The sequence below is a fragment of the Pimephales promelas genome, chromosome 17, assembly GCF_988280905.1.
Source record: "Pimephales promelas chromosome 17, fPimPro1.hap1.1, whole genome shotgun sequence".
In the NCBI taxonomy this organism is placed as follows: Eukaryota; Metazoa; Chordata; class Actinopteri; order Cypriniformes; family Leuciscidae; genus Pimephales; species Pimephales promelas.
The window spans coordinates 24112276-24134061 of NC_142785.1; the positions used below are offsets into that span (position 1 = coordinate 24112276).

General features: G+C 36.8%; 2 protein-coding genes across 5 annotated transcripts; one reads left to right on the forward strand and one right to left on the reverse strand.

The window, feature by feature from the left end:
* Positions 1–20: 20 nt before the first annotated feature.
* tdrd1 (tudor domain containing 1) lies at positions 21–13533 on the reverse strand. 2 transcript variants are annotated; one of them, XM_039665002.2, is made up of 26 exons: positions 13413–13533; positions 11431–11597; positions 11280–11332; positions 10975–11059; positions 9635–9749; positions 9467–9530; positions 9301–9384; positions 9042–9227; positions 8717–8860; positions 8038–8206; positions 7816–7902; positions 7515–7691; positions 6380–6487; positions 6060–6230; positions 5696–5947; positions 5480–5608; positions 5294–5401; positions 4185–4355; positions 3752–4099; positions 3514–3630; positions 3269–3385; positions 2537–2704; positions 1197–1571; positions 900–974; positions 460–497; positions 21–356 (listed from the first exon to the last, which is right to left on the reverse strand). In XM_039665002.2, exons 2-26 carry the CDS (start codon positions 11579–11581, stop codon positions 297–299), a joined length of 3552 nt encoding a protein of 1183 aa, XP_039520936.2. In that variant the 5' UTR covers positions 11582–11597; positions 13413–13533; the 3' UTR covers positions 21–296. The 2 variants fall into 2 exon arrangements, with proteins under 2 accessions (XP_039520936.2, XP_039520935.2); XM_039665001.2 differs by lacking the exon at positions 13413–13533 and adding an exon at positions 12643–12744.
* A 2934-nt stretch (positions 13534–16467) lies between these two features.
* LOC120474590 (endoplasmic reticulum-Golgi intermediate compartment protein 2) lies at positions 16468–21529 on the forward strand. 3 transcript variants are annotated; one of them, XM_039665006.2, is made up of 14 exons: positions 16471–16902; positions 17887–18011; positions 18105–18213; positions 18335–18381; positions 18504–18571; positions 18649–18689; positions 18786–18887; positions 19740–19835; positions 19924–19979; positions 20212–20313; positions 20419–20516; positions 20594–20756; positions 20996–21081; positions 21181–21529. In XM_039665006.2, the coding sequence occupies exons 2-14, from the start codon at positions 17906–17908 to the stop codon at positions 21193–21195; spliced, it is 1089 nt and encodes a 362-aa protein (XP_039520940.1). In that variant the 5' UTR covers positions 16471–16902; positions 17887–17905; the 3' UTR covers positions 21196–21529. The 3 variants fall into 3 exon arrangements, with proteins under 3 accessions (XP_039520941.2, XP_088978342.1, XP_039520940.1); XM_039665007.2 differs by lacking the exon at positions 21181–21529 and having other exon boundaries at positions 16468–16902; positions 17882–18011; positions 20996–21099; XM_089122216.1 differs by lacking the exon at positions 21181–21529 and having other exon boundaries at positions 16469–16902; positions 20996–21099.
* The last annotated feature ends 257 nt before the right edge of the window (positions 21530–21786 follow it).

A 21786-nucleotide genomic window follows, 5' to 3' on the forward strand; every position in this document is an offset into this window, starting at 1 on the left:
GACGGAAAAAAACAAATGGCTCCAAACAAACTTAAATACTTTTTTAATCAAACTGGCACACACAAACGAACAAAACTGGCCATAGAAAAACAAAACTGACAATGTGGAACTGGAAAACTGAATGACAATGCTGCATTATTCACGATTAGTTACATTCTCTCTTGGCTTAAATAAAATCACAAACATTATATAGGCTATAAAACAATAGCAACAATATTAGTTCAATAAAACAAAAATAAAATATTTTCACACTTCTCTAAAGATAAAAGCTACTAGACAATGAAGATCTTAAGTCACTATTTGGTTCCACCAGCTTGTTTGACGAGGAGCAGAATCAATTTCTCAATATGGTCAACCTGAAGAGGGAAAAATAATTAAATAAATCAATAGAATAAGCCATTTAAATATTAAGTAAAACTATGCATAACCTAAAAAAAAAGTAATTGCAGCTTTCCAAACCTTTTGCTTCAACTCAAGACAACAGCATGATTGAGGAGCTAGAAAGAAAGACATATTTCAAAAAGATGTTTAATTTGGTTAATTAGAACATTTATATTTTAAAGCTCATAAAACTACAGACAGGTTGCCGCTTAAAAAAAAATCAGCAGCTGTGCACTAGGCTAAACTACTCAATATCTGACTGTCAAGGCCAATTCACAATGCACTGACGGACACGACCAACATGGAAAAAAAAATCACCAGAATTACAGTGCTGCATGTCACAACTCAAACAGGTGCCAACCAACACCAGAGGCCGAACACACTGATCCGACAAAACCCAACAAAGTGTTTCAAAATCTATCAGTGCGGTGTGACTTGTCCTTACTGATTACAAATGTCATTGTCAACATGTTTACAATCCTTTGCAAGTTATCAGTCTCAGAAACGCTAATACCCACCAGTGCTGCCCTCTGAGCTTGTAATGTCTTGTGCCTCAGTGCATTCCACTACAGCCGTAGTCTTGGGCATGTTTTCTGAAATTAGACATAAATGTTTGAAACCTGTTTCACTGGATATGATGACAAGGCTCCTTTTAAATAACACCTTTGAGTTACAGCTGAGAACACCAGGTGGAACAGCACCTGTGCACCAGAATTTCATTGCTACATATCCTGGACCAATTATTGCGCAAGCCCAGTAAACACCTACATTAATACTTAGTTTTGCCAACATGAATTCTGCTCAATGTTCCTCACCTGGTTCCTCAAGCCTGTGGCTGGTACTTAAAGGCGGGGCTTGATCTTTCAGGTCATGTTTCTCCATACCTGCAGATTGAGTTTTATCTGCAGTCTTGTTTGAGCTGACAGGTTGTGTCTGGCTCTTATCTAGATCCTTTTTCTCCTCATTGACAATGGAAGGCAGCTTTGAGTTAGCCTCGCTCTGTCCTTTCTGCAGAGCTCCAAAGATGATGGAATTAATATCTCTGTCACCTTGACCTGACTGCTGGGTAAGGGTTAGCAGGTTGGAGGTCCCATCAAAGCCCTGCAGATTTGCAAGGACGCCCCCACTCAACTGAATCCCAAAGAGTTCCAAAACTTCAGTGGGCCACACTGTAGGAAAGTGCTCTTTACCTGTGGAGGGAAAAAAAATAAAAAAATACAATCATGGCTCTTCAAAAGTTATAGGCCAATTTATCCCCAATTTATCAATTAGAGCGAGAAAAAAAGTTAAGTAAATTGACCGATTAATATCAGTTAAACAGTTAAGTTTTATAATATTAAGTCAAATATTAAGTTACCTAGGCAACCAAGAGAGAGATAGTACAGGTAGTTACACTACCGACTGTGGTGTGCTTGGGTTCAGTGTTTATTTTTCGGCCCAGTACTACTAACCGGAGTAAAGTAAAATTCCGCCGCTGCTGAGAAACTAGTTCCTGTAAATGTAATGCGATCGTTGAAGTACAAGAGTACTTTGATTTTATTATTCTCTCAATAGACATTTAAATCGATAGCCTGGCGTTATAGCTTATTTGCTTTTGGTGTATTGTGGAGTGGGTAAAACTGTTTATAATGACAGGCTAGCAGTTACCGTTGACTAGTGGTAGCCTAGCATCGGCGAACTATGCAACTGGAAGGACTGGATGAAATCGGGAAAATTTCATTAGGAAAATTAACCGAAATGAGCATCACTAGTCCGTTCTGATATTTGGCACAGATTACCTGTTAAAGTGTATGTTGAGACGTTTTCAGATCTAATCTTAAACCTCTCAATCTGTTAGCAGACACATTGGGGTCGTCACGATGATAAACATTTAAATAGGATTTTAAATCAGGATTATGACTAGGATTACATCAGTACTTTCATAATAGGCAATGAGAAACAAGTCTACAAGGAGACTGGGAATGAAAAAAACAAGACAATCTTAACATCTTGAAGTGTGTTATGTGACACGATTGTGCATGTTTGATTATTTGAGAAAAAAAATTTGGGGAAAAAAAAAAAACTGATTCTGAAATCTACATCACACCCTTCCAGCCTAACAAGGGTTTTAACATCAGCAATGATTTGTGCATATTCAGACAAGTGAAAGTCTTACCTGCCAGTCCACACCTGACGATCTGAAATGGATGCTGGAGAAGTTCTTTGGAGATAGGAAGGATACTGGAGACAGGGACTGTTTCCATGTTCCCATAATCGGCGTAAATTATATGTGCATGTTTGGTCGTCACCTCCAACACAACAGCTCTGTACCAGTTTTTGTCACCTGAACAAAAGAGTTAAATTTCATTGATTTAAGAACACATCAAGGGGATATCAGTAGCTCGACCACATGACAACATGAAACTAAAAACACATTACAGGAACAACGCTCTCTTAAAATTAACATTGACATAGAATGTGAGATTTACAAAAAAAAAAACTATTTTAAAATCAATTATACAGGGGGTTATTGCACACACACACACACTTTTACAGCTGTGGTTTAAAAGCTGCAGTTCCACTACAGGTGTCATTTTTATATGGACCTGGAATTTAATAACTTTTCTTTCTTAATACATTTTAAAAAGTAATTTATTTCTTTGCTGGTAAAGCGGCTATAAATCCAGTCTTCAGAAATCATTCTAATACTCTGATTTGGTGCTCAAGAAACATCTTGTTATTATCAAAGTTGAAAACATTGTGCTGAATGTATTTTGTAGAAACCGTGATGCATTTCTTCAGGATTCTTTAAATAAAAAAAAAATAAAAAAAGTTTAAAAGAACAACATTTATTTGAAATAGAAACCTTGCCACCCAGATAAGCCACAGGGGTGAAGGTCAAACTGACCTGAGAACTGTGCGCAGCAGGCAGCTCCTGGTAAAGGGTGGCACTGATTGGGGATTGGCTGTTTGCTGCAGTACTTCGCAACATCAGTCATAATGGCATTCAGACCCTCTGCATTCACTAGGAGGAACACAAATTCAGCTTAACATAAAGAAGCATCATTCTAATGGTACAACCATATATAATAATATAACCAAAATAATAGTCGCTAGACTTTATGCTTTAAATGCTACAATACGAGTACACACCTTGTCCAGGATTCATTATGTAAAAGAGACTTGGGCTGATCACTGCTGCTACCCTTGGTTGGAACGTGTCACTGCAATGCAGCTCCAACGTCTTCCAATTCAAAGGAAAAGGGTCACCTAAACGACAGTGAACATTATTTAAATGACCGTAAACAATAAAAGTGAGTTGCATATTACTAGTACTAGCATTTAAAAAAAACAATAAAGCCATCTTTTAACATCAGTTATACTAACTTACTAAATGCAGTTGAAACGTCTGGTGCACTGGCAGCTCCACTGTTGTTGTTCAGTTTCAAAGGCTCTTTAACAGGTGGATTCTGATCAATGGGTTTTAGAGTGGGCAGATCCTCAATCTGATTGATGGGTTTAGTTGGCTGCAGTGGAGGCTGTTTCACCGGTCCACAAGGTCTAGCCAGGTGCTCAGAAATTAGCACAGCAGAAATGTTTTGACCAGCGCTCTCTAGCTCCATCCCATAACCCTTCTCAGTAATGGACAGCACTCTGCCACTCAGTGGCTGACTGGCACAAAGAGCCTGAAACTTGTGCATCGCCTCTTTACTCCACTGACCCTCCACTGGTTCGACACCTGCACACAGTGCTTGTTGGCCATGTGTACAATGCACTTACAACAAAACAAATTTATAATTTATATCTACACAAAAAAAAAATACCTGCAAGCCAGCAGCGGATTGCTTGGAAAGGCAGCTTGAGCAGACTCTGGGTGATGGCCTTCAGATTTGCTGCCTCCACCTCACAGAAGTTCCCATAGTCCACAAAATAAACTCTTGCCTTACCCTCTCCACACACTTCTAATACCATGGCTCTGTACCACTGGCCATCTCCTGCAAACAGGAAGCAAAAACATTGAAAATTGGATTTACATTACCATTTAAAAGTTTCTTAATCCTGTTCAAGCTAGGATGCATTACACTGATCTAAAGTGACAGTAAAGACTAACAGTGTTACACAAGATGTCGATTTCAAAAATTCTTTTTAAATGGGTCATCGGATGCAAAATTCACTTTTATATGGCGTTTGCATTAAATGCATCTTTGCAGTGTGTGGACACAACCATCATACAGTGAATAAAATCCATTCATTCCTTTTCTTTTTATCCTCAAAAAGCCTAAACTCTCAATCAAGTTGTTTAGGTTTTCTTAGCAATATGATATCATTTTGCTCATGCTCCGCCCTGGACCGCTGACGGACTGTCCCGTATTAGCATATTTCTGCCCTTAGCCCATTTGTATTCTGTCCACCAAGGCAGGTTGCCAACACAACCATTGAGGAATTTTAACCAAAGTATGTTACAAACTTTACATGAAGGCCCTAAAGAATCATACCAACTTGAGGAAAATGGGCATCCAATGACCCCTTTAATATTCAATCAAAGAACCCTGAAAAAAATATATATCAGCTGCTTTTAACATTGAAATGTTTGAGCACCAAATCAGCATATTAGATTGATTTCTGGTGGATCATGTGATAAAGGAATCACATTTTAAAAATATATTACAATAAATGGTTATATTTCATAATATTTTAGTTTTTAAACTGTATTTTGATAAATCCAAGCTTGGCAAGCAAATGTTCCTTTACAATTCCATCCAAATCATTAAATCACAATTCCAAATCACCAATGGACACCAAACTTTAACAATGGTGTATATGTAGCATCTTAAATGTTAGTTGGTCAACTCTGCTTCTTGTAAATAAAATTTATTTCATTAATTCAAAATAATTTTGAATATGAAAAAAAAAAGAGCTTAAGAGCTCTCACCTTTGAAGAGAGCACAACATGGTTCTCCCACAGTTGGTGTAAAGGGAGCTTTGGCCAATTCACAATGCTTTTGGAGCTCATAGGACAGCGCCGTCAGGACGTTAGAATCTGCCAAACAGAAATAAAATAATTACTAACATGATGATTCACACAGTGTAGAAAGAACAAAACTGATGACAGTCGCACCGCTACTGTAGTTGTAACAGTAGAATTCATCCAGGCTCTTCAAAGTACTAATCACCAGCTCCACCTTTTGGTCATCGTTGGGAAGTTCAGCACAAGTCCACTCCATTTTCTCAACAGGCAGACTGAGGGCTAGCATAAAGTTAAAAGATATTGACCTGCATTATCCTTTTGAAAAAGATCAGAAATGGCTCGAATTACAAAAGGTTCTGAACTTACATGGCATTTCAGGGAAGGATGCCTGAGCTGGTACATTCTTCTCGGTCTCCAAACTCTCAATGGCAGCATAACCCATGCTAACCAACAAGTCAGCGACATTGGTCTCAGGGTCACTAGTCTCATCGATCATGGACACCAAAGCCCTACCATCCTTCTTACCCAGAATTTCAACCCGAATGAAGCGGTTGCAGGCCAGACGTTTCAACATCAAAATGGCCTCCTCTGACCAGTTGTCTGTTGGAGACTTTATACCTGGAACAATATGAACATGTTAATAAAGAAATCAATCTGAAAATGTCCCCATGCAAATCAATATATTCTGAGCCAATTACAGATATTCAGTGAATGATTTATTGCACTATACCTGCCAGAGAACAGGGGATTGCTTGAGTTGCTAAAGCCAACAGATCCTTGTTGATTGGTCGTAGGCGAGTTAACTCAACTACCTCAGAGTTTCCAAAATCTATGTATCCGACACACACGCAATCCTCAGAGGAATATGCCAGAACTTTAGCTCTATACCACTGGTTGTCCTCTGTAATGCATGAGGAGATGGTTTCAGAAGATACCACTTTTAAAGTGCATTTTTAGTTCAACCTCCCCCAGTCCCATTCACCATTGGGAAAGTGCACTTTACACATTTTTACATGAATCAAAAGGTAAAGAAAACAACACAGGTCTGACCAGAGAACAGTGAGCAGCAGACAGTTCCTGGCGCAGGTCTGAATATCTCATTGGCCGGAGTGTTTGAGCAGTGCTCCCTTAAATTCACCTGCAACTGCTGGATTATACCTGAATACATGAAGATAACATCAGATAATCAACATACTGAAAGTGCAGTATATTTTAAAAAAGGAAGAAATTTTTAACAGAGGATGCTAACATTGCAGGAGCAAAGCAAAAATGTCTTTCCACACACACACACACACATATATAGTGTACACTACCATTCAAGAGTTTGGGATCATTAAGAGTTACCAACACATTTTTTGTTCATCCTTTAAAGATTGTCCTAAAACGAAAAATTTTAAGATGTTGGAAAACTCTTATTTAAACACTCAAAAAATAATAATAATACCATTAACAGTAGGATGTTTATTGGCTATTTTCACTCCATACACATATTTTCACTACTTTTATTAATTAATATTAAGACATTATGAACGATAATAACTAAAGTTAATTTCATCTACACCCTAAATTAAGATTAGTGATTTATTGTCAGCCACCAGAATTTTTTTTTTGTTGTCCTTTGAACGTAAAATAAAACAGCATATCATAATGTTAAGTCTATTTATAATTAAAGAATTTGTCAGTATTACAGTTATTTTGGGGGAAATTTAAATAATTGCATTGCAAGCTGATTTAAGGTGTGCCCCTAAATCTTCTGCTTGCGCTCCTAAAATTTTCAGTCAGGGGCAACAGCGCTCCTAGTAAAAAAGTTAGTCTGGAGCCCTGCCCTTCCCTCCAATGAAACGATCCAATGAGGGTGCGGATATCGGTGCACCGCCTCTCAGAGAATCATATTCAAATCTGCCTTCATTTTGTTTGCAATGCCCAACCTTCAACGATCCAATCAATTCCAGAAGGATGAAATCAAGCCCTGCCCTACATGTTTTTCTAATTTCAGAAGCCGTTTCACTCGGATATATGTCACATAAAGGAAAAAAATGACACTCAACTTCCGTTTCATGCAGACTTTAAAAAAAACACCACCTTGAACAGTAGTATATGCACCAAAGGTCATGTTATAAAAATACCATGAAAAATGTTTAGTTGAGGTAAAATTGTGTTTTAAATCAAGTTGCAGAAAGCTTACTGGCATTTTCAAGCTTCTGACAGAGGATCTCTGAGGGAGACTGGATGTGGGTGACCACTGCAGTGAATGTGTCACCCACTCCTTGAGTCAACGGCTCTGGAGGCCTTGCTTCAGAGTTCTCATTCTTTCCTCCAGACAAGCGCTTGAAATTTTCAAACGATGCCTTCAGCAATGAATCTAAAGAAAAGATACGAATAGATCAGGATGAAAAAAAAAATAACATGAAAATTGAGTGAATAATTTATATATATAAAAAAACCAACAAAAAAAAAACAAAAAAACAGATGAGTCAGCAACTCACTGATGTTGTGTTCAGTCTGTGGTTTGACACCAACATCCTCCTTTATAGCATAGCCTTGGTCTATGAGAAAAGTGCTCATGCTCATTCCTGTAGCAATAAAAAAATAAATAAAATATATACAGTATGTATATATATATATATATATATATATATACACACACATCTTGTTGAACATCTTCCTCATTTCAAATAAAGCTCTCCAAAGAACCATGTATGTCCTACCAAGTGCGCCAAGAGGAACATCTACAGCAAGCAAAGCTCCATCATTCATGATGTCCAACACCGTGAAAGTGAGGCTCTTTCCAGTAATAATCTGCCTAAAAGCAATAGTGCATTCGCCTGTCCAACTTCCTGTCACAGGCTTTACCCCAGCAACACAACACTGCAAAGCCTGTAAAAACAACAAAGCAGCTTTGGAACAAGCATGAGATGAACTGCTGTTATTTAACAAGAGCTGAGCAGTATAATTTCATAGTGGCTTAACAGAGATATCAAACATTTAAATAGACATTTTATTTGGCAGTTACTATATATATATATATATATATATGTGTGTGTGTAGAGTATATGTATATATAATTGGGCTGGAACGAAACATCTATCCAATCATGATACTTGGGTGCCACTGCACTTCCACGCTTCAGAGTTCCGTCTTTCGCGTTCTGTCAATATTACGTTATTATAAATGCATATCTAAGCAAGGTTTAAAAAAAAAACAATTTAATATGAATTAATAATGATTCTGGAATTTAACAAAATAAAAATCACAATAGTTAGTGGAATTTTTTTCCCAGCCCCAATATATAATATACATACATTCAGAAATATATGGAAGCAACAATAATACTAAAAATAAAATGGAACTTATAATAATATATTATGTAATGGACATGTAACTCACAAATGGTGGTGCAGCATCGATATTGTCAGAGAGAGGCCTTATGTTGTCAAGTGTAACATTCTCCTCATTCCCAAAGTCGATGTAAAATACACTAGCAGTTTTGTGGGCCACATCAACTGACTGAACCTCAGCTCGATACCAGTTCTAATTCAGGATGAAAAAGAACAAACTGAGCACAACAATACTCACTAGTCAATGCTTTAAGATGAAACAAACTTGACCAGCTACACACTGCACTGATTTAAGACATTGATGCATATTTCAATAAAAACTAATCACTCTGGTTCTCTGACAACTTTGATTAAAATGTAACTATGTGCCTCACCCGATCAAGTAAAAATTTAACAGCACAGAGCTCCCCAATTTCAGGCTTGTATTCAGGATTAAGTGCAAATGAAGTGCTATAAGCCTTCTGGAGCTCTGCAGTGATGTTTTTCAGGGACTCCATCATCTCGATTGACTGTAGGTGGATGTAGAACATCCCAGGGTTCCTCAGGTCAATCACTGTACCCTGAAAAAAAAAGATGCTATGTGAGGCAGAGAGTCTATAAAGAATAAAGCAATATAGGCCTACTGAAAAGTACCTGTATCTCAGCTCCTTTGGAAACATTGTTCTTCCGCAAATCACGACGATAAATTCTCTTTGGCTTTAGCTCAACACAGATCTCCTGTAAATGAAGAATTTTTTGAAGGAATTACATGGAATAACTAACCACTGCAAGTGCAAGTTCCCATTACAACTATGAGTACCTTAGCTTGAAGGCAACCAAGTCCATTTCCAGATGGCATAGCTGTGGATTCCTTAATTTTCTCACTGAAAAAAAATAAATAAATGATCAAATAATTGAAAAAAGATTTTCGCATTGACCTTTGAAACCAATACGCAAATAACACTGATAAACAGAGAACATCTAGTACCTGGTAGCTTCTGGGATACTAGGCTTGCAGACATGTCGATGAGCTTTCCAATCCTGACTCTGACAAGCTACAGAACAGTAGCAAGTTTTTTTACAACGAGTACACCTGAAGTTTCCTAAAATAGGGAATAAGAAATTTCACTAGTAAATGACCAACTCATTCTGCTGATCAGAGACATGTTTGCAACATACTATCAGTCATTTCATCTTGAAATGGTAAGCGTAGCACCACACACACACATCAAAAATCAATTATGCCACAACATTTACGCAGCGTTATCTGGTTATGAAAACGCCTAAAATTAAATTTCCAAAGAAATGGTCCAACAAAGCAGCAACTTCCCCATCTCTCTCTTAAAACCAACACGGAAAAACTGCAATTAAACTGCAATTCATCGAGTGGCCGCTTGAGGCTAACTGCAAAAGTGAGTCAAATCTGTATCTCCCTCATGTTAAAATGCCTAACTTCACAGCAGAAAAAAAAACACGTTTACAGCCTGACGGCAAATAGTAGTTTTGGTCACTAATTTTGCCCTTCATGACAACTGTAAGGGGGGGGGGGGGGGGTTTACAACTCATCCATTTAAAATATATTAAGCCTTTATATTGATATTATATTAAGTTCTTATCGAAGTGGACTCTTTATAAAGTATCTTCTTATTAAACGGTCTAAACACTTACAAAGTTCTCAATGCTTCATTTTGCATGCAGGGACCCTCATTATGTTAATGTGTTAGTGTGGGGCTATTTTGAGCCTTGTTAGTGGTATTAACTAGCGATTTTTTACTTATTAAATGCCTCCATATACTAGCGTTATACACTAAACAGTTTTTAGAGATTAAACTCTTTACATTTGATTATCATGAAAACAAAATCTCAGAGAACGGTTAACTAGGTACCAAAGTTTTATTAGACCAAAGGCTCATTTTGTGCCAGAGTTCTCCTTTAACAGACCTCTGTGTGTGTGTGTGTGCGTGTGCGTGTGTGTGTATTTTGCAGTGTCCGTTCTCGGAACTCTGCTCGCGTGAGGCAAATCGCTTCCCGCTCGCGCTGTTCTGTAGTTTATTAAAAGTGTATTAATTCTGAACGGATTGCGTCTCGCCTACCTATCTATATTGCAACAAATATGACATTGTACTTCCTTGTGAAGTTGTTTGGATGAACGGTTTTCAAAATAATCAAAATGCAAACGGACAGACGAATAAATAGAGAATCCAAAGCTTCAAATATTCAATGTTCATTACTACCGAAGCTTCAAAGCTCAAAAAAGGTATTTGGACCAGCCCTAAAAATAAAAGCAAGCAAGTTGAACACTGACTGAAATCAAGCAAAGTAACCTACCCTGGTGACTGCAGTAATTGCACAACTTTACCAGTGGGCCCAGCATGGAGCCTGCTGTCTGTGGGGGAGACAAGAACTCTCCACACTGTGGAAAACAGTTAAACGCTTTAAATATTGATACTACAGCAGAAATCTATCAAAGCTGTCTGATCTCTGGTTAAAGTCTCAAGAGGAAAAAAATATTACAAATATATCTACATAGCTAAACAACCAAATGTTAGCATATTAAGAATAGTATGACTTAAAAAACATAATAATTTTGAAAAGATACACATTTAATCATATATAGAGGCATTATCACATACATTGTTTTTTGCAGAAATCACACTCTCCTTTCTGACAGCATCACTTTTAGAATCTAAAGAAATAGAAACAGAAAGTGATCAAGATTGTTTCTCCCCCCCCCCCCCCCCAAAAGAGTCAATGACAAAATGCTTAAAAACAATTAACCAATACCATCTAGAACATCACTTGCTAGAAGATGTTCTTGAGCGTGCTCCTGAATTACTGGTGCTGGTCCTCTAGGACCAAGTGAACCCGGTCCAGTCGCAGGTCTCCTCAGAGGGAGATTGGGTCTCGCCAAAGTCTGAGTAAAAGATCGATTCATTCTTCCCTTGGTTTCACTGTGAGGTAAAATAATATACACTATTAGTCAGTATTATGAATTTGTGTGCATGTCTGTGTGTATGAGAAGATAGGGTAGTCAATCCTATTCCTCGCTCAATCTGCTACAATACAATTGTCTGTCATTTTCAAGTGAACCCAGAGACGTTCACTATTCGGTTCAGGTGTGTTTAATTACAGCTTCAGATAGGTATATGAAGCAAGATAACGGACAAAGGTTTAATGAACGTGGAGGGCCAATTACCAGTTGGCCTGTAAGTTAATATTTATAATGAATTGTAGTCATCCAATGTTGTGACTGAGAACATGAACGAGGGGGACAGTTGACAGGCCAGTGACGCATCTCAGACAGCACGCGAATATTGAACTAAGCGTTTTTCACTTCTTGGGCTTCAAAAACCCCGTGATGTCGAGTAACGTTAATTAACTTATCGGCGTAAGCATAGTCAAAGACAGTTAACGACACAAAAGGAAAAAGCATCAGTATTTGCTCATGAAGTGGCAAATATTCGCCCCAAAAAGTATTTCACGAACTGCTATTGACTTGCCTTGTAAATTGTATACCGATTAATACGTTAATTCATACAGTGTAGACAACAATGCGCTGTTATTTTACATTTCTGTAACTAAACATTGTGAATTGTCACTGGTATCTAAAATGTTGGTGTCGGAACTGCCCATTTTTGCAAAAACAAATAAAAAAAGTGTTGTGCCCGTGCATTAGCAGCAGATGTGCAAAAAGTTAGTTCACGCCTTGAATACATGCTGATATGCTTTCCTTTTCTATAAAAGTTATCTGAACTAATGTTATATTACTACAAAACCCAGTGTAATGAAAAATGTAATAATGTCAGTATTGATACTGAGAATGACGCAGATTTAAGGTTACACGTGGCCTGCTAGATTAATCGACATTGCAAGTTTTCTATTCAAGTTACCCTTGCCCTTAAGTTACCTAGAAAACTTGATAAGTGTAAATTAAATTGAAATACTAAACTTTCCCGAATGTTTTATTGCAGAGATAAAAGATGGAGATGTTCTTACCCTTGACACCACCTCGACCTCGTGCTGCTTTAGGAAATGTGTGCGCATGCGCAATTGAACGACCTCTGCGACCTAAGAACTTCACGTGATTGAGGAGCCTTCCTCTTACATAAACTATAAAATTAATGCACCGTAACATATTTTGTAGTGTTGCTTTATTTAAAGGCAAAATCTACATTACAATTTTCAGATATAGACACGAGAAACAAAACAGTTACAGTAATAGGCTATACATGGTGGATTAAGATAAAGTAAATCCATTAGAATGAAATTCAAAGTAAAAGTTCAATTTAAATGTGCATACATTTTAAAACGAAAATCTCTAAAATAAATTAAAATAAATTCTATAAAAAAATAAATTTAAAAAAATACATAAAGATTGAATGCTGTAAAGAGTCTGTTTTGGTGTTCTTCTCCCCCTTCACTGTTTCTTATAACTTCAACATGCTGCCTTTGGATAACTCATTCCAAGTTAGGAAAGCGTCAAGGCATATCCCAATCCAATACTGTAGCTTCACTTCCTGTCTACTGAAATAACTTCATCTGATCGATTTTTGAAGGAAGCAGAAAATGTATCGGTCACTTTCTTTGATATCCCAGTGTTCCATTAGTGACAGGCAGTTCATCACGAAAAATAAAGATGGTGTCAGAAAAGTTATGGTTCCTGACCAATTTGTGTGTAAATGTTTTTGACCAATGACTTCCACTTCTGATGTCATTTTTAGAGAGAAATTACTACTGTAGTAATTAAATATTTGCTTAGTTCTCACCAAAGCTCTCTCTGTTTTGCTGTAGATCATTAAATCATTACGCTGCCTCAGAAGTCTGCCCAAAATCAGTTTTGTGAGGTACTTTCATGCGCAAAAGCTAAAAGCAGAGTTGTTGGCTATAAGGCAGCAAGTCAACAAGTCAGGTGCCTATTTTTTTTAAATGCAGCCCATAGTGTGTGACAGTTTATTTACTGATTAGTTTCACCTGTTTCATTTAGCTCAGGGGTGTCAAACTCAGGGCCACAGCCCTACAGAGATTAGTTCCAACCAGGGGCTCGTTCTTCGTACGTTGCTTAAAACATCCGAGATCAAATGAGGTCATCTAAGATGATATCATCGTGCTAATCATGATCCGGCTAATTGGGTTCTTCGAACACACCTGTTGTTTATGATTAGTATCGCTGGATTGAGTTATCTGAGATAACTGCGCGTTCTCGCGTTGGTTTAAAAGGGGACATGTATCGATAGCAGAACCAGTGATCAGCAGCGCTGCTATTGGCTGTTCAGCATGGCCAAAGAACACGCCCAGTTTTTCTCCCAAGCAGAGCAAGCGCTTTTAATGCAAGGTGCCGAATTTCAGTCTTTAATTAAAACGCCAGGAACACCTCAAAGTGTGCAAAAGCCAGGAGAGAGTGCTGGCAAAACTAGAAGACAAATTAAATGCGTTTGTGGTGGCCATGTTAGATGTTTTAATAGCTTATTATTATTTTATTTTTATTTTCATAATTTCATAATTACTTTGTTCATTGTAATGTCGAGTCATCACCACACTATAATAATGAACATGGTGAAAGTGAAGTACAAAAATATTCTACCTAATGGTAATTTAAGGCCTTATAGGCCTACTAGTCTCTTTTAAAAAGGCACTGTTAAATAAATGATTGTCTGTTTATAAAAGCAAACAGGAAAAATGCTGAGAAAAAAATAATAATGATGCTCCTGACCCTGGCAGAAGAGCTGACCCTTGGGTTGAATGTGAATTGCCCTGTTGTGAAGGGCATCCCTGGGTTCAGCTCTTCCAGACCCACATCAGGGACCAGTAGCAGCAACACCTTCATTACTGGGAAATGAGATTTAAATTATCTTTGTACACTGTGAAATAATGTGTTGCTGCATTAAATGAAGTAGACCTATAATCCAAATGTCTGGTTTAGTCATTTCAACTGTTAAATCTTGAGTAATGATAAATTGCTTTGTCTTGTGAAAGTAAAAACTGATAAACTTATGTTAATGTAAAAAATATTTTGCCATGAGTTATCAATCACATTGCACTGGAGAGTGAAGAAAAATTCTCAGATGACTGTCCTTTGGAGGAAGTACTTTAATTTAATTGATGGCTTTAATTGATTTCTACTTGTGCCTATTATTTCATTCTGACAGAAGTCCACATGTACAGAAAGGCCTACAGAAGAGTCTGCACACAGCAGTGATACAGGGGTGGGCAGTGTAGACAACTTTTGCTTTTTATTTGTTGCATTTGTTCCCTATATGAGTCTTCAACAGAAAATAGAGTATTTTGAAAAAACAAAAATCAGGGGGAGAAACAGAACTTGACTAAGAAAAAATTGCACTAGAAATAGAGTTGCTTCAAAATAAACTTCAGAGTAAAATCACACAGAGTACTATTGCTGACCTTGCATAATATCTTTTAAAAAGATGACTGAATAACTGGCTTTTCTTTACAAAGAACTATTGAAATAAAACTCTAAGCAAACAGAGTTTTGCAAATTTGTATTGTCTTTTATTTTAGGCTTAATTAAACTTTTTTTTTTTTTTCTGATGTTGGCAGTGTTGTGTAATATGGCACATGCAATGTCACAGGCCCTGTCAGGTGCAACCCTCAGGTTTTTTAGACATTGAAATCTTCCCTTTATTGGCCAAAGCTCATGTCATTGTGTGCCCTTGTCCTAGAGCTGCATTGTAACTGGTCTGGGGTTTGGGTCAGGGAATGGGGTCATGAAACACCTGTCTCCATGCAGGATCCTGTTGTAATCACCTGTTTAATGCAAAAATGCAGTTCTCAGCATAAGTGTATGTAATACCGTGAGTTTGATTTTTATAATTTTCCTTACCATGTTCAAATAATGTTCATAAATGTGAATCTCTTAAAATTCTTGAGTCATGCACAGATCCTGGCCATTTTGCTTTCACACTGATTGTGATATAACATGGTCACACACCATCTAAAAGATTTTACTCAGTCAAATGCCTTTTAAAAAAAGTGATATAATATTCCAAATCTGGAATATTAAAAATTGTAATAGTAATTTGGCTGCACTGTATAAGCCCCCTTTCTGCTCACAAAATCCCTTCATTGAGGCCTTGATGGGAACATGTGTGTATACAGTGTATGGCACCAATCACGTAAGTTAAGCCTGAGGGACTGTAAGTCATAATCGACATGGTCATCATGATTGCATTATCTTCATTAAAAATTATAATATACCCTAAGTTGGCAAAAAAAAAAAACTAAGAGCACTACTTTGTGAATGGCACGACAGAAAGCTTATCAAGTTCTCCGCATCTCCAATAATGTAAAGGAAGCCACTCGCAAATAATTTTAGGGCAATGCAAACATTTTGTGCTGTTGTTGAAGCCCGATATCGAATCGAACATTAATGTGCATTTCCAACAAAATAATAATGTATTTAAACGACACCCTCACGACGATCGTTTCACGAGAAAACAAAAATAAATCTCAGAAATTAAGCTACACTATCGCGCTGCGCTGAAGGACTTCCCGTATCAGCCGCGATCTAATCCTGTTTACATGAAATAAGCCTGCTCGCGAGCAGGTTCAAGCTGACGGACCTGTTGCTATGACAGCAAGTCCAGGATGAGCGTCGAAGAACCAAACGATCCAAGATCATGGCAAATCGCCAACAATCAAATCCAGCTAACTGAGTTAGCGACGTACGAAGAACGAGCCCCAGAGCCCTGCTTTAACACACACACTTGCAGTTTTCAAATGGGCCTGAAGGACTTGATTAGCTGATCAGGTGTGTTTAATTAGGGTTTAAGTTAAACTCTGCAGGGTTGTGGCCCTCCAGGAACTGTGTGTATTAAGCCTTTATTTCCCTTGGTTCTTTGTTATGGCTTATGTTGGATGTGGTTGTGTTTAGTTTTTTCTGTGGTTCTCCCATGTGTTATGTTTGTGATTAAAGCATGTGTGCTTGTGAATACAATATTTATTTATTTTGTCAAAAGAACATACCATAAATGAATTGCCAACTGGTTAAAGCTTACCATGATATGACAAACCCAGTTTACACAGCATAATAACATAACCAGGGATGTATCAGGCCAAGGTATTTCAGTTCTGTCACTCCACTTTTGTGCTGCGGAAACCATGTGCTTTTTTGTTTAGCTGGTAAAACCAGCTGTTCCACTATGTGGCAGTGGTTGCAAAACAGCATATTTGAATGGAAGTAAATGGACGGTCCCACTGGAAAGTGTTTAAAGCCTGGTTTTAAAGGTGTTTGGGGAAAAGGTAAGACATATTTAATCTACATTTGGATCAGTCTTGTTGTGACTTATAATGTCAGTTTTATTTTTAGAGATTGTGCTGAAATGGAGTTAAATATCACAGTTATTTCAGTTGTGAACAGGAAGAATGATCATATTTACAGTAAGCCAAGCTGTTTGCTTTTGTGCAATAAGTTGGAAAGACAGGCACTAAGACCCAGTTTCACAGACAGGGCATAGTTTTTATAAACTTTTAGTTAAAACCGCTCAAACATGCATTTAGTCTGAGGCTTAAGCCTGGTCTGTCAATTACAAAATTTCAGTTACAATAGATCTTTAGGTTGTTTTATCGAATTTATTTTTTTCTCATGCACTGAGGCAGAAGTCAGTAGCACTTACATACACCAAATTTTCCAGTTGTGTCATATTTATAGGCTATTCTGTATGATTATACAGAGGAATCTAACATATAACACGTTATTAAAATGATTTTTCTGTCTTTAACTCATGTCAATAAAATAAAGCAAGAATTTTAAACTTGACTTAATCCAATAATATTGAGATTTCTGTTTTGGAAATTGTAATAAATGAGTGCATATTTAATTGGATAATGCCTCATTTGCTTATTAAAATGAATGCCCAGTTCACAGACGAGGCTTAAAACTAATCCTAAAATATGTTTTACTGTTTTACTGAGCTGTTTTACCAGAAACCAACTTTCACTGACGTATCTTAAAATGCCAGTGCCATTTTGTCTAAAAATGCACGGCAGTAATGTTTGTTTGTTTGGGTTTTTTTTTTCTTTCTAAGGCGCGTGTATAAAATCAACTTAAAATTGAACTAAGGCCTAATCCTAATCTAAGCCCCATCTGTGAAATCGGGCTATAGAATTTTAGAAAACTTGTACAAAAAAACTATTGTCTTAATGTACTGTCACAAATCACCTTGGGAAGTATGGTGATACCTTAGTTAAACTCTTATCCTTTTCATCATGTTTTTGCAAGTACAGGACTACTGACATTACTACAATGAGAAGACTGAGCAGAAGAAATACTATCGATATAGTGAAAGATATAGATGCCTTTCCCAAGGTTCCAGAGAGCTGTGTTGTAACATCAGCTTTTGGAGGCACAGGTGAATTTTGACATTTGCTGTTTGAATATTACAGTAGTTGTTACCTGTAATATTACCTGTTTCTGATTAAGACTTCTTGGTTGTCTTCTCCAGTGTCTCTGATTGTTTTCATCCTCATGGCACTTCTGGCCATATCAGAGTATCTTGTGTACCAGGACACATGGATGAAATATGAATATAAAGTAGACACAGATTTTACCAGGTGTGTATTTTTTTTTGCGTGTTTACAGTTATATATTTATTGAGATTTTTCTAAAACACATTTAAAGAAATTATAGGACCTGACCTAACTTTGTTTTGTTGCTGTTTTTGATTTTTGGCAGTAAATTGAAGATAAAAATTGACATCACAGTTGCCATGAAATGTGAAAGTAAGTGAATCTGTCTGCACTAGAGTTATATTTCAAAATATTTTATGGCCAGACTGTATTCATTATTCTGAATCAATCAACGAATCTCACGGATAAGATTTTAAAACCATATTCGTGTCTAGAGGTGGGTGCAGATGTGTTGGATATTGCTGGCAATGTCATTGCGTCAAAGGAACTGAAATATGATCCTGTAAGTAACTGCAAACCATCCACTGCATTTCAGATTTCATTAGCTGTTAATAACTGTTTTGTGATTTCGTTTTTCAGGTTAGCTTCGAGCCCTCTCCAAAGAGACAAATGTGGTATCAGTACGTAGGCCTACTGTTTGTTTGTCAGTTATCACTTGCACAGTTGTCCAGATGTGTGTGGATTATAAATCTTCATCTCTGATTATTGTATCTAAGGATTTTACAGCAGATTCAAAACAATCTGAGGGAGGAGCGTTCACTTCAAGACGTACTCTTTAAATCAGCGTTGAAAGGATACTTTTCTGACCCAGTTCCAGGGTAGGCTATATCTGTTTAATTAATTGCAAAAATATTAAAGGGATTGTTCACTTTGAAAATAATTTTTGGTATGTTTTAGGTTACCTCAAGGGCATCCAAGATGTAGGTGTCTTTGTTTCCACAGTAGTTTCAATTTTGATATTTTTAGGTCACACCGTTCATGTCTATCAGTCATATAATGGAGGTCTATGGTCACCACCTCAAATAGCATGCACAGAGAAGTCCAAATTAAACATGATTTAATGACTCGTAAATATAATACACATTGATGGCCTAGGACACGAAATGAGTGGTTTGTGTAAGAAAACGAAATGTATTTATATCGTTTTTACCTCTTGTAACCACTGCCACAAAGCACACACGCCCTCAGATCACTTGGACGTGGCTGTGGTTAAAAGAGGTAAAAACGAATACTGTTAATTTTCAAACCGCTCGTTTCGTGTCTTGGGCCATCAATGTGTACTTACATTTTTGAGTCATTAAATCATGTTTAATTTGGACTTCTCTGTGCATGCTCTTTGAGGTGGTGACCATAGACCTCCATTATGTATGACTGATATACGAAGAGAAAAATCAAAATTGAAACCACTGTGGAAACAAAGACACCTACATCTTGAATGTCTTTGAGGTAAGCTAAAACATACCAAAAATTAATTTCAAAGTGAACTTTACCTCTAAGTCCAGTGATGATGCAATAAAGTCCATGATGCAATGATATTTTTGGTAAACAACCGTGGTATTATTTAAACCCACATAACAGAAATATATTACATTATATTTTATTCATTTAATTTAACACGATGGAACGAAAGCTTTTCCCTTACAAACAATTAATTAATTTTCTTTGCACAGAAATGATTCTGAATCCGAACCCCAGAATGCATGTAGGATACATGGACAAATCTATGTGAGTAAAGTAGCAGGGAACTTCCATATCACACTAGGCAAGTAAGTATACACTTTTAGCAACAGAAATACTGGTGCTTTTATAAATATGTCTTCTACATTAAATTATTTGTTGATATGTAATCATCAGACCAATTGAAACTATCAGAGGTCATGCCCATTTTGCTTCATTATTAAAAAATGAAGGTACGTTTACTTACTATTAGCCTACCTACTCATCAAAATATCATTGTAATTGTTTTAGAGAAATATTGTGCCATTTCTAAACAGTCTTTATTTCAATTATGTGGTTGTCAACTTTTAAAGAAATTTCAGTACATTCAAATTGAAAAATCATGTAATTCTTTAGATATCCTCTAGATGGAGGGCTCACACTTTGCAATCCCTATATTCACAATTATCTTTAATTTTTTTCCAGCTGTATATAACTTCTCACATCGAATTGATCATTTGTCTTTTGGAAACGATGTTCCTGGACACATCAATCCCCTTGATGGCACAGAAAAAATTGCATTTGAGCGTAGGTCTTTTTCTTATGATGTATGCAAATAAATGTAAACATATGTAAATAATTACTTTCTACATGCAGTACAGCAGCAGATGTGTTTTTAATCTGTGTTTTCAGAAAATATGCTGTTTCAGTATTTTATCACAGTTGTTCCCACCAAGCTGCACACATCAAATGTTTCAGTGGACATGCACCAGTTTTCTGTTACAGAAAGGGTATGTGTACCCTGTGCATGCATGTGTATCTTTGTGAAAGTGTGTGTTGCTGTTGATCATGTTGCCTTGTCATACAGGAGAGGGTTGTAATCCAGGAGAAAGGCAGCCATGGTGTATTTGGGATCTTTGTTAAGTATAAACTGAGTCCATTAATGGTGAGCGTGAGCGAGGAGCATATGCCTCTCTCTGTGTTTCTTGTGAGATTGTGTGGCATCATTGGGGGAATCTTTTCAACTTCAGGTAACTTTTACACACTATACAATCTAAATATAAGTTTAAATCAGTTACAATAAATGTTTTTATTGTTTAAGGCAAGTTGTATATTTTATTTTTTATTGTTAAGTCGTTTATCCAACATATTAGCAAGTTCACAAAATGTATTATTAATGTGAGTATGCAAAGACTTTTGTGAACATGAGCAGCAGCAGCATGACAAATCATAGCCAAATATTCATAGACGTTTCTTCTTCTTCACACAGACCTGCTTCACAGATTGATTGGGTATTTTGTTGACATCATCTGCTGTCGTTTTAAACTTGGTGCAAATCAGGAGGTCACCAAGGAGGTGAGCCACTACATTTAGAAGTCACGATGCATGACTCTCTCTTGAAAAAGTAGGACAAAGTACAACTGAACTGACTAATTGAGTTCTGTGTTTTTCAAGGTTCTCACTGATTAGGACAGCCTGGAACATTTACAGTATTCGATGGAGGCCTTTATCCAAAGCGACAAATGAGAAGCATACGTCAGCCGTGGATAGCAAAAACTAACACAGATTATTTTATAGAGGCCTCCACCCAAATGCAATTTCATATGTTTATATACTTTTATTTTTTTCATAATTTCATAATCATTCTTTCAATAAGTGGACAAAGTCAAGTTAAAATCTCCCATTGTTAATTACTTTCTAATGTTTGTCAGACAATCTAAAAATGCCAACTCTACCATGATTTTGTGTATGCTAAGTAATAAATTAAAAGTGCATGGATATGTTACATTACACATGTCAGAATTAAAATCTCTTTCAAAGAAGCACCTTGTAGTTTCATGACTTTAAGCATACGCCTTTTAATGTCAAATTAAACTGTAGAACTGTCACCCTGTTAACTTTATGAAGGTGGTCAATATACATAATACATTTTAAAAGACACCAAAATTAGATGTAGGCTACTTATTTTATGCAGTATACTCAGAAGTTATTATGGCTGCAACATTTGTCATATAAACTGATAACTCAATTTGATCATTATTTATTTTATTAATTGGACAA